The sequence below is a fragment of the Pseudorasbora parva genome, chromosome 12 (genome assembly GCF_024679245.1).
Source record: "Pseudorasbora parva isolate DD20220531a chromosome 12, ASM2467924v1, whole genome shotgun sequence".
Lineage (NCBI taxonomy): Eukaryota > Metazoa > Chordata > Actinopteri > Cypriniformes > Gobionidae > Pseudorasbora > Pseudorasbora parva.
Window position 1 is genome coordinate 27178056 of NC_090183.1, and position 12830 is coordinate 27190885.

The 12830-nt window shown below is 34.9% G+C and overlaps 1 protein-coding gene across 1 annotated transcript in view; it reads left to right on the forward strand.

Moving 5' to 3' along the window:
• The window catches only part of inpp5d (inositol polyphosphate-5-phosphatase D), a 28327-nt gene that overhangs the window by 11958 nt on the left and 3539 nt on the right, over positions 1-12830 (forward strand). Inside the window, exons 7-24 of the mRNA XM_067459628.1 lie at positions 1590-1667; positions 1763-1840; positions 2639-2762; positions 3053-3159; positions 3293-3395; positions 4223-4419; positions 5804-5921; positions 6035-6131; positions 6245-6383; positions 9781-9889; positions 10922-11010; positions 11127-11208; positions 11314-11403; positions 11528-11638; positions 11782-11861; positions 11991-12078; positions 12480-12626; positions 12742-12805. Of these exons, the coding sequence (XP_067315729.1) occupies positions 1590-1667; positions 1763-1840; positions 2639-2762; positions 3053-3159; positions 3293-3395; positions 4223-4419; positions 5804-5921; positions 6035-6131; positions 6245-6383; positions 9781-9889; positions 10922-11010; positions 11127-11208; positions 11314-11403; positions 11528-11638; positions 11782-11861; positions 11991-12078; positions 12480-12626; positions 12742-12805 (1901 nt within the window). The remainder of the gene's footprint in view (positions 1-1589; positions 1668-1762; positions 1841-2638; positions 2763-3052; positions 3160-3292; positions 3396-4222; positions 4420-5803; positions 5922-6034; positions 6132-6244; positions 6384-9780; positions 9890-10921; positions 11011-11126; positions 11209-11313; positions 11404-11527; positions 11639-11781; positions 11862-11990; positions 12079-12479; positions 12627-12741; positions 12806-12830) is intronic.

The window sequence follows — 12830 nt, forward strand, 5'->3', positions numbered from 1 at the left end:
CTCAGTATGATTGTGATAAAGGCCCGAGTCCCGACTCGATTAACTGCGTAACGAAAATTACGCAGCTTACTTCAGTAGTTTAATTGCGTTAAAGGGTTAGTTTATCCAAAACAAACAAAAAATGATGCCATTAATTACTTACCCTCATGTCGTTCGAACACCTGTAAGACCTCCTTTCATCCTTTTGGCTACAATGACATTTCCTCTCTCTAGACCCATAAAAGGTACTAAAGATGTCGTTAAAAATCCCATCTCACCTACAGTGGTTCTACAATAACTTAATGAAGTGTTGAGAATCGTTTTTTTTCTCTCAAAAAAGCAACAACTAAAAAACAACTTAAATAGTGATGGCCGGTTTTAAAAACACTGTTTCCTGTTTCGGAGCTTAATGAATCAATTCATGATTCGGATCGCGTGTCAAACCGCCAAACTGCTGAAATCATGACTTTGGCGATCTGATCACACTGATTCCATCATACCTGTCAAGTATCCCGTTTTGGCCGGGAAAGTCCCGTATTTTACCCTTCTTTCCCGCCATCCTCCTGTATTCGTATTTTCCCGTAAATAATCAACCTGCGTTATTAAAAAATACTAATACCGGAGTTAAAAAAAAACCCAAAAACATTTCCAATCTGAGCTCTGTAACTAGCCTCGCGATAACTGCCATCTGCAGTAGCCTACAGTACTGTATAGTGGCCGTTGTAGCGAGGTTATTGTGTGAGGTCAGATGACCAGTGACAACGCGGGGAAAAAACAAAACAGAGACAGACGATAGAGACAGAAGGCACTCCTGCCAAAAAACCCAAACCCTCGTGTAAATACCTTGATCAATGGGACAGCAAATTTAATTTTAATTTTTAATTTTTTTAAGAGGAGCAGGTGGGGGACAGTCACGCGTTTTGTCAGTTTTGTAACTGCATGTCAAAACATGTGCAATTCATCATGCGCAACAGCGGAAGATCTTTTAAAGTGACAGTAATCACTTATAATGACAATGTAAAGAACAAAAGTAATTGCTCACTAAATATGCTCTGCTCTTGAGTAAATAACTTCAGTACCTTTAATAAGAATTCATCTATATATAATTCATAACTTATGCAGTGCAAACTAATAACAATTTATGTATATTTCCTACTTGTTAAGTTGCTATACAGGTAGGAAGAGCACCGGTACAAATAAAATGTATTATTATTATTATGGGTTTATGTGAGGATTTATGCCCCTCGAACCCGAATAAGTCTGGAGGAAAAGGCTGTAGTTCCCAGCCGGCCATTTACTGTAGTCCTTAGAAAGTTAGAAAAGTGAAATCGTGTTTTACCACCCCTTTAACCCTTTAATTGCGTTCAATTATTTTAACTTTAATTAATCGTTAACAGGTTAACGTTGAACTTTGCTGTTTCCCCTACAGACAAGTAAGAAATTAGAAATTACAATAATATGTAAGAAAGGAAAGTGGTGTTGAGTTTATATATATTTTATATTATATAGAGCTCTGAAAAAAATTAAGAGACAACTTAAGTTAATATTGAACGTAACTTAACATACACAAATTTTCTAATCTTTTATCTGTTGATTTTACTCTTTTCCAGCTTTCTGGAGATGCAAATCAGTCTGTGGCTTTCAAACTGGAGCAACTGACTAAACTTATATATTCATTAGAAGACAAGGTAGCTCTGTTCTTTATTTATGGATGACAGCAAACATAGAAATAAAATTATTATTGGGAACTTTGTTGTAGACTAACATCACCTCTTATTTACAGACCAAGAATGCTGTGTTTGAATTTGTCGGATATGATGGAGGGCACAGAAAGTCACTTATTCCTCCTGTGATGTTCGAAGTGAGAAATAATATACTATTTTTGGTTACACTTAACATTAGTTAACAGCAATGGCAAATACATTAGGTAACAAGAACAGTACTTCTACAACATTTATTAATGTTAGTTAAAATTAACCGCAACAGACATTTTTAAGATCTGAAGGTGGGTTGCACTTATTTTACAGTGTGTGCACTTACTAGTGTACTTACCTAACAAAGTACTGGTACTATTAAGATACCATTTTACCTTTAAGGTAACTACAGGGGTTAAGATTAGGTTTAGGGTTAGTACCTAGTTATTACCCAGTTGTAATTATGATAAGAACATATATGTACACAGGGAACAGGACTGTAAAATAAAGTGCTACCAAAAGTTATATCTATTAATGTTTATAAATAGATCACTGTGCACTGAACATAAACATTTTTTATTAACTATTTTTGTTTTTTGTTATTTCATGATAAAGTGTTACCTATTTTATTTTAAATTAAGGATTTAATTACTTAGTATATTTGTACAAGTATATGCTCTAAATTAATGTTGTTTGATGACTATATATTTCCGCTGTGAAAGTCATAACCTATACTCTTCATAACCTTCTTTCTGCTTCTAATGATGTAATGATAATGAAAGTATTGACGTTTTCATTGCGACGACTCTGCACTCCAAAACCACATGCAAATTAGTGTTATGTTTGCCTATGTGGTGATAGGCGATGATATTTGCCTCTGCAAACAGCCATCATAGAGAACCTTTGTAACTATTTTTGAAAACCTGAACCTTATTTTACTTTTTTGTTCTTCTCTGTGTTAACAGGTAAAATGCGACTCCCTCGGTATTTCAAACAAAATGTACCTTAAAGTAGATGTGGAAGGTGGGAAGGTTTACTTCAAGAAGTCCAAAGATGGACCTGAGGATAAATATTTTGTGCACAATAAAAGTATGCTAAACCACATCATCGCTTACATAACCACATACATTTGAATGTAACTGTTCAACTTATTTTCTTATGTACAAGAAATTGCAAAGAAACACTGGTTTCAAGACAAGATATCTGTTGCCAGTCACAATAGTCAAATATACAGTTTAGTGGTTGTCATTATACTAAATATTTTAACTTCGGAATTTTGTGAACGACCAATCAAAATCTAGTATTCCCAAGAGCCGTGTAACCAAAATGTGTGAAATTACCAGTAAATAATGGGAACATGCCAAATTCTTAATTTTCAGTCTTGCAGTTGGTGAAGTCGCAGAAGATGCATAACAGACTAGCATTGGTGGTAGAGACAGAGAAGGAAAAAACACAGCGCAAAGACTTTGTCTTTGATGACACAAAGGTACAAATCCCACTGTGTTACAGTAGAGATGAACATTTGTTTGGAGGGCAGTCACATAAATGAACAATATGAACGATAATATACAGTTTTAATTTTAATGTGATCCTGTGTGTAACTCAAAACATATTTTCAGAAAAGAGAAGGCTTCTGCCAGCTTCTACAGCAGATGAAGAACAAGCACTCAGGAAAACCTGAGCCGGATATGATCACCATCTTTGTTGGCACCTGGAACATGGGTAAGATGCATTTAGTTTACATTTCAGTTTATTTAGTCCAAAAAGCTTCATAAGGTCTACTGAATTTAGATATTTTTGGAGCTGAAACACAAAATATTGTGAAGCACAAGATATCTGTTTTTTTAACAATCAAAATTACTTATGAAAAAATAATAGAACTTTTTTTTAAAGAAGAGAACTTATTACAGAAATAACATACCTTTAAAGACTATACTTAAGTTTTAACTAAATGTAATGCTTGTGAACACTTTGTCATTTACAGTTACAGTTAAATGAAATTTTTTTAAATGTATATGAATTGCAAGTGTTTTCTTTACCCACTGTCAAGGACTTTCATACATTCTTATATATAATTTTATAATTCTGTTGTCTCTGAAATATGCCTAAAGTGTACTGACAAATGCACTGATATGCATTCATGGTAAACTAAAACTTTAAATGTCATTTCTATGTCATTTTTAAGGTCATATCATGTATATATTTACACATTTGTAATATTTATTAGCATATATTTAAAATATATTGACTTAAAATGTAATGTCAAATAGCACCACTGTTCAAATTACATCCAGGTGCTTGTGCTTTAGTATGTTTGTCAAGACATCAAATGAAGTACTTTTTTCAAAGCATCCAAAAGTATTGAAACATAATGATTTAAAATTTACTTTAAAGTAAAACTTTTATGAAAGTAATTTTTTAAGTGCAGCTTCCATAAGTGCCTATTGATTACAATACTATTATATTATCTGTAAGTACAGTTTTTTTGTTGGTATAAGAAATTAAATGTACACCAACTAGAGATGAAGTGAAATGTTCTGTCCATTCAGGAAATGCAAATCCCCCACAAAACATCACTTCCTGGTTGCAGTCAAAGGGTCAGGGAAAAACCCATGATGACACAGCCAATCAAATCCCACATGATATCTATGTAATTGGGACACAGGAGGACCCACTGGGAGAGAAAGAGTGGATAGAAACCCTTAGGGGAGCCCTTAGGGATATAACCAACATTAGCTTCAAACAAGTAAGTGACACAAAACCCAACAAGAAGGTGCCTTATGTGGTTTGCGTATTATGTCAGCTCATTCTACACTCACCTAAAGGATTATTAGGTACACAATACTAATACTGTGTTTGACCCCCTTTCGCCTTCAGAACTGCCTTAATTCTACTTGGCATTGATTTAACAAGGTGCTGAAAGCGTTCTTTAGAAATGTTGGCCCATATTGATAGGATAGCATCTTGCAGTTGATGGAGATTTGTGGGATGCACATCCAGGGCATGAAACTCACGTTCCACCACATCCCAAAGATGCTCTATTGGGTTGAGATCTAGTGACTGTGGGGGCCATTTAAGTACAGTGAACTCATTGTCATGTTCAAGAAACCAATTTGAAATGATTCGAACTTTGTGACATGGTGCATTATCCTGCTGGAAGTAGCCATCAGAGGATGGGTACATGGTGGTCATAAAGGGATGGAAGGTAGGTCGTGGCATTTAAATAATGCCCAATTGGCACTAAGCGGCCTAAAGTGTGCCAGGAAAACATCCCCCTCATCATTACACCACCACCACCAGCCTGCACAGTGGTAACAAATCATGATGGATCCCTGTTCTCGTTCTGTTTACACCAAATTCTGACTCTACCATCTGAATATCTCAACATAAATCGAGACTTGTCAGACCAGGCTAAATTTTTCCAGTCTTTAACTGTCTAATTTTGTTGAGCTCGTGCAAATTGTAGGCTCTTATTCCTATTTGTAGTGGAGATGAGTGGTACCCGGTGGGGTCTTCTGCTGTTGTAGCCCATACGCCTCAATGTTGTGCGTGCTGTGGCTTCACAAATGCTTTGCTGCATACCTCGGTTGTAATGAGTGGTTATTTCAGTCAAAGTTGCTCTTCTATCAGCTTGAATCAGTCGGCCCATTCTCCTTTGACTTCTAGCATCAACAAGGCATTTTCGTCCACAGGACTGCTGCATACTGGATGCTTTTACCTTTTCACACCATTCTTTGTAATCCCTAGAACTGGTTGTCTGTGAAAATCCCAGTAACTGAGCAGATGTGCAATACTCAGACCGGCCCGTCTGGCACCAACAACCATGCCACGCTCAAAATTGCTTAAAATCACCTTTTTTCCATTCTGACATTCAGTTTGGAATTCAGGAGATTGTCTTGACCAGGACCACATCCCTAAATGCATTGAAGCAACTGTCATGTGATTGGTTGATTAGATAATTGCATTAAAGAGAAATTGAACAGGTGTTCCTAATAATCCTTTAGGTGAGTGTATATTCTATGTGCAATAATGACATGCTATGTAAGTTATGACTCCTGACAATGTCTATGAATGTGTTAAATGACCATCATATAAGCTAAATGATGACATATGTGTTTGGTTTTTAACAGATAGCCACTCAGACACTGTGGAGTATACGAATTGTGGTTCTAGCCAAGCCGGAACATGAGAACCGCTTCTCTCACGTCTTCTCGGATAGTGTTAAGACCGGGATAGCTAATGCTCTGGGTTTGTTTATATCTTTTTTCCAAAATACATTTTATAGGAAATGTAAAGCGAGCTATATATCCTACTTTGTTGTATGTAAAAAGCTAATTATGTTTGTACATGTGTGTTTAAAGGGAATAAAGGAGCAGTGGGGGTGTCTTTTATGTTTAATAGAACCTCCTTTGGGTTTGTCAACAGTCACCTGACCTCAGGAAGTGAAAAGAAACTGAGGTAAGCCACAACCCAAAAACCTGCCTGTGTGACAAATGCGACATTGATATAAAATACACATGAATAATAAATCATATCAAATTTAGTAACCTGATTCCTGTCCCTTTTTTTAGGCGAAACCAGAACTACATCAGTATTCTGCGTTTTTTGAATCTTGGAGATAAGAAACTTAATCCTTTTGACATCACACATCGCTTCACACACCTCTTCTGGCTGGGGGATCTGAATTATAGGGTTGAATTACCATCACAGGTAGGGTCAAATTAATGTTTATCAGCAAACATTCTTTTTCCAGTAAATGCATCTAGATAAAGGATGACAATTCTTTCATTTGGAAAGTTTGGGCCAGATTTACTAAACAAGGCAAATTAGCATGAGAGCGCAACCACAAAATGCGTTGATGGGAGTGGAAAATTCTGCATGTGATCTACTGCAAAGATCAATGGATCATTGCCATAATGACCAACACAATCTACCAGTTAGCATTTGGTTTAAAACATGCTTTCTTGGGCGGTAAATAATGGTGCGAACACCAGTAAATTGACGAGCGCAAACCTTTGTAAATCACCTTGCATGATTAATTTAAATATTCTACTCCCATAAATTTTGCGTATGAAAATGAAACTCCTACAAATGCATATGCAGTAAGGTCAAAAATAACTGTGTCCGCACTTTTTAGTGTTCATTTTTCACCGTATGTCTTTAGTAAATCCTAACAGTAGTTTTTTAATACCAAAAGAGGGTTTGCATTGGCGCAATCTGTTAGTAAATCTGGCCTATAATATCAAAAAGATAACTAGAACAGTTTTGCAACTGGGGTGAAATAAAACTTCTTGTCAAGACAACCAAAGAATTTTAGCAATGCAAGCAGCTGCAATCTACAAATTACATCTTCATGTTTTATTAAAGTTAGCTACATGACATGAACGTCATTTGTCTTTTAAAACTAGAGGCACGCAGTTTACTCATTTCACCCGGGTAAATAAGTTACAAAAGTTGCCATGAGAAGAACATATACCTCAGCAGACAGATCTCAAACATGGTGATGATCAACAGTTCAGTTAAAATATGAAATCTGAACCAAATGACAGCTAAATAACAGTAAATAATTTTTATATAATAATTTTTTCAAGCATGCTGGGAACTGGCACAACATTGTTAAATGTAAAATAGTTTGTTCAGATTACTCAATTTAGATAGTTGAGACAACATTTAAGTTTTGTACAAATATGTGAGAAAACTTTTGTTTGCAAGATGTTTTGAGCATTCTTGTTTAGTTCAATCAAGATAATAAAGTGACTCCCAAATGATCCCAAATAATCTTTCTTCAAGCTCTTTTACATTTGTTGAAAAAAAATGTTGCTAACAAAAGTTTTATTTTTGTTGACATTACTTAGATTCTCATGTATTTGTTCAAAACTTGTCCAAAGGTTGTCCCAACTTTACAAATTGAGTTATTTGAATAAACATTTTTACATTCAACAGTGTTGTGCCAGTTCCCAGCATGCATTGCAGCTTGAGAAAATTAGGATTATTTATTTGTATTAAAGGTGCATTGTGTACATTTTAGTGGCATCTAGCGGTGAGGTTGCGAATTTCAACTGCTCACCTCCCCTTTCGATAACGCGTTAACGCGAATTCATTTTAACGGCACTAAATTTATTAACGTGCGTTAACGCAGCACGCATTTTCGGTTTTATCCGTGGCATAGCCCGTAGTTGGAGAAATCGAGATAAGCCATAAACGTAATGCAGCAGCAAACATTAATAGGGAAAGAAAATGGTTAACATTAATATTCTAATCCAAAAGTGTTAACCAGTTATTGCGTATAAGCTACCATATTATTCTGTTTAACCGTATTAGACTCCAGGTCGGAAGAAATGTCTGTTTACATTGAGCACATTCTCTGCTGTCCGAGCGCGATGCGTGAATACACTGAAGCTCATTCTCGCTCATGTCTGAGGTAAATCATTGACACATCACCACTTACAGTACATGTGTTTTATTAAACTAAATGCATTACAGTCGTCTAAAACGAATGCACAGGTTACTTTTCTGAACAAGAGCGCTCCCGAGTCCGTGTTTCTCCCACTGTTCGGGTGAATCGCGGCACAATTCGGTGCTCACACACAAAATACCGGCAGTTTAATAGAGAGCGCGCGTCTCTTAAAGGGTCCGCACTATATTCCTACTCGTGGAATATGGACCTCCTCCAGGTATGGTGTGTTACTGCTGCGCTCCCAGGTCCACATGACAGCTTTCACATCACCAATGTTTCACACGAACTGTGTGCCCTGTTGGTGAAAACTAAACTAAACAGCCAGTAATACTACCTTTATTTATATTCTTGAAATTCGAGAAATCCCTGCTTATTCTGAATTTTTAAGCTTAGGCTTAAAAGATATGAACAAGTTCTTTGATAAACATCTATGACCTTTGATATATGTCTAGTCTTCATGCTGTATTATTGATTATTATTGAATAAGTATGGTTTCACTAATAATAAACATACATTTGCATAAAGCATGCATATTTGTCCATATAGCCTACCCATGTTGATTAGAGTATTAAAAACTTAATTCAAACTTAATTTAAGATACATTTACAACATATAAAAATCTGCGATTAAATTGCGATTAATCACGATTAAATATTTTAATCGTCTGACAGCCCTAATAAAAACATAATGGTTCATTATGTAAGGCATTTATGCAATTCTTAAAACATAGTTATTATATTGTATTTCTGTCAATAGAGCCTCATAAATATTACACACTGCACCTTTAATTGGCTTTATTTATTCTGCTGCAGTTGTCACTGTTATCTGTCAAATGTTTCAGAGTTCATATTTTTACTGAATTGCAATGGTTGATCATTGCCATGTTTGAGATTTGTGCTGACATGAGATGTTCTGCAGTGTAGAGCTATATGTTCTTCTCATTGCAACTTATTTGCCTGGGTGAGATGGGTAAACTGTGTGCATCTAGTTTTAGGTGATGTCCATGTCATGTTAACTTTAAAAATCAAGTGCAGCTGCTTGAACTCTAAACAATCTTTGGTTGTCTTGACAAAAAGTTGTAAGTTATAAAGACTACCTGTACTCATTACAGTAACAAAAGTTTTTAAGCTGACTTTAACTAGAGCAAATTAGTTGAGTTAACTTAAAAAGTTGAGTGTGATAGGTTACCTTATTTTTTCAAGTTGGCTCAACATGTTGTTTTGGTTGTGTTTTTTTGTTTGTTGTCTAGACAATAAGTTCAAAAGATTACCTGGTACTTAATAGATGAACAAAAATATTTAAGTTGATTTTTACTGGTTCAAATCAGCAATTACTTTTTATTTTCTAACTAATACGTTTTTTTAAAAATTATTATTATTATTACACACTGCAGAACCATGATCTATTGTAAAAATGAACTGACATTTTTACACTTTGTAAATTTAACTCTATATGTTGATTTAAAAAAATTATGTATCAGTGACCCACATTATGATACTTTGAGGTATGAACTGCCTTTGTGGTTTAGCGAGCTTGCTTGTATTCAGAAAAGGCAGTTCCTCTATTAAGACGAGCTGTCACGTACTGCCGCTCCTGGCATCAACTGACAGGAAAAGACAGAACTTTTGCATGGTGGTTTGCTCTTTGCAGGAAGCTGAGAACATTGTGATGAAGATCAAACAGCAGCAGTATCAGGAACTGCTGGCCAGAGATCAGCTGAGCATAGAGAGGGAAGAGAAAAAGGTCTTCTTAGAATACGGTGAGAACACCTCTCTTTCATTGACCTAAACTCTGCAGATACACAGAATCAGATCTGACCACAACAGACTTTTGTGCCCATAGAATCGTTATAAATAAACTATTGTTAAGTTATATTGTTTTTATTTTGAAACTAGTGTTGGTGATGTAACATTTGTGCATAATTTACTTGTTATTTTCAATTACCATTAACAATAAATTTTTTGACTAACTCATTACTCAACTACAAAGTTATTAACTGTCCGTCCCTAGTCCAAACAGTCCTAGCCAAAACACTTTTAGTTGAGCCAACGATGCTTCAAATAGAGCTCAAACAAAGTTAGTAATAGTAGTTTCTCTACACAGATGGGATTGGATACAAGAGTAATTTAATTTAAGTAGTTAAGAGGTTTACCAACTTTAACCGATACCAGGGGTCTTAGGCTTTTCTTTTGATAGTTTGTATTATCATTTTGCATACTTAGTCTGCTAACATCAAAACACTTTATACGGTAGTATTACCTAAATTTAGAAGAAACACATACACTAATGTTCAAAAGTTTGGGGTTGGTAAGATTTTTATTTTTCCAAAAATCATTATGTGTATTATATATATATATATATATATATATATATATATATATATATATATATATATATATATATATATATATATATATATATATATATATATATATATACACATATAACATATTCATTACTCCAGTCTTCAGTGTCACATAATCTTTCAGAAATCATTATAATATGCTGATTTGATGCTTAAGATACAATAAGATTTTTATTATTATTAGTGACAACAAAACAGTTGTGCTGCTTAATATTCCTTAGTGGAAACAGTTATACATTTTCTTTGATGAATATAAAGTTAAAAAAGGTTTGAAATGTCTTTACTTTCTCTTTTGACCAATTTCATGCATACGTACTCAATAAAAGTATTCTTTTTTATCCAAAAGTAAAATCCTGCTGACCCCAAACCTTTTCACTGTAGTATACATATATATGGTCCATTCCATTCATATGTTTTACTTTACAGTGGAGGAGGAGATTACATTTGCCCCCACGTATCGTTTTGAGAGAGACACACGGGAGAGATATGCCTACACTAAAGCCAAAGCCACAGGGGTATAGCGTGAAAGCCACCATACATTTGAACAACCATTCCCATAGAGCAGATCTATTATTAAATTGAATTTAATGCTAAAAATCCTCTTGACATAAATGTTTTATTTCACAAACAGACAAAATACAATTTGCCTTCATGGTGTGATCGGGTGCTTCGTAAGTCCTACCCTATGGTACATGTGGTTTGCAACTCATATGGTTAGTTGAATAAATTTAAAATACAATTTTTAAATTGTATAAGAAGTTCAATGCAGATAAAAGACATCATTACATTAACCAGTATTACGCTTTGATTTTTTTTAGGATGCACCAATGATATCATGACAAGTGACCATTCCCCTGTATTTGCCACATTTGATGTTGGTGTGACTTCTCAGTTTGTCTCAAAAAATGGTATGATGTTGTAAATATTTTACTATGGCAACAATCCCTTTAAATTAGAGAAACTTTGTATTCTGGCCAGCTGCATTGTTCATTGTACTGATGCACTAATTATTATATATTTTGCTCTTTACAGATTTGTCAACAGATGCTCAGGGTGCTATAAAGATCATGAACTGTGTGGCTGTTCTTTTGACTAAATCAAAGACCAAGTTCTTCATTGAGTATCACTCAAGCTGCCTGGAGAGTGAGGAGCTATATCCATTATATATTCTCTTATATCTTAAATGATCACAATATATTTGAATCCCACTTTTTTCTTTGTAAGATCGCATTTTGTTACTGCTAAAAAAGAAAAGTGAAGATAAATACTTCTAATTTGTTTTTTAGGGTTTGTGAAGAGCCCTGAAGGCGATAACCAAGAGAACACAGAGGGTTCAATAAAAGTACGATTTGGGGGACAAGTTGAGGTAAAAACTCTATTTGAGAAATATATATATATATATATATATATATATATATATATATATATATATATATACTGTATATTGAAAGCTCAGCCATCACGTTTACATTATCTTTGTGAAATCACTTTGCAGCTAACGCCCATCATTGCAGACCCAGAATACCTCCTTGATCAGCACATCCTCATCTGTGTTAAATCTACAGATTGTGATGAGTCATATGGTAAGACTACCTAAAATGTGTTAAATTTTTACTAGCACTCACATGGCTGTATTTTTTAGCTGTTTGCAAGCACATCATTTTCTGAGTTGATTTTTAAGGCTTATAGTTTATTAGGAAAACTCTTAACATCTGTTGAACATGCACCACAACTATTGCAATATTCCTGTTAACATGAAATCCCAATATTCCAAATAAACTGAATAAATGCTAAAACGATTGTTTAGCCACGGTGAATATTCTGAATAAGGTGTTTACGTGACTGTTTTGGGTTTCTAAAAACTGGAATATTGACTTTATCTGGTTATAGCATGTGTGTACATAATCAGAATAAGACCATATTCTGATTAGTATTGGAATATTCTTATGCATGTAAACACAATCACACTTCTCTCTGTCTGTAGGTGAGGGCTGTGTTGCCCTGCGTTCTGCTGAAAGCTCTTACACCGAGTTCTCTATCAAACTCACCCATCATGGTGAGCACACAGGCCTTCTGACAGGTGGCATTCAACTCCCCAAATCCGAAGGAAAACAGGCAGAGAAGTTGTATGGTGAGTGCACAATGGGTTTCTGTACAGCAAGGCCTGATGCAACCAGTCCAGAGTAGTGTTATGTTTTCCTTCCTGGCTATGTTCCATTCCTTAAGATTATTTTTCTGTATTCCAGATTTCATTAAAGTTGGAGATGACCCAGGTGCTGGTAAAGGCAAATCAGGAGATACTACCAAAATGTAAAATATTTCCCTCTTTGCTATT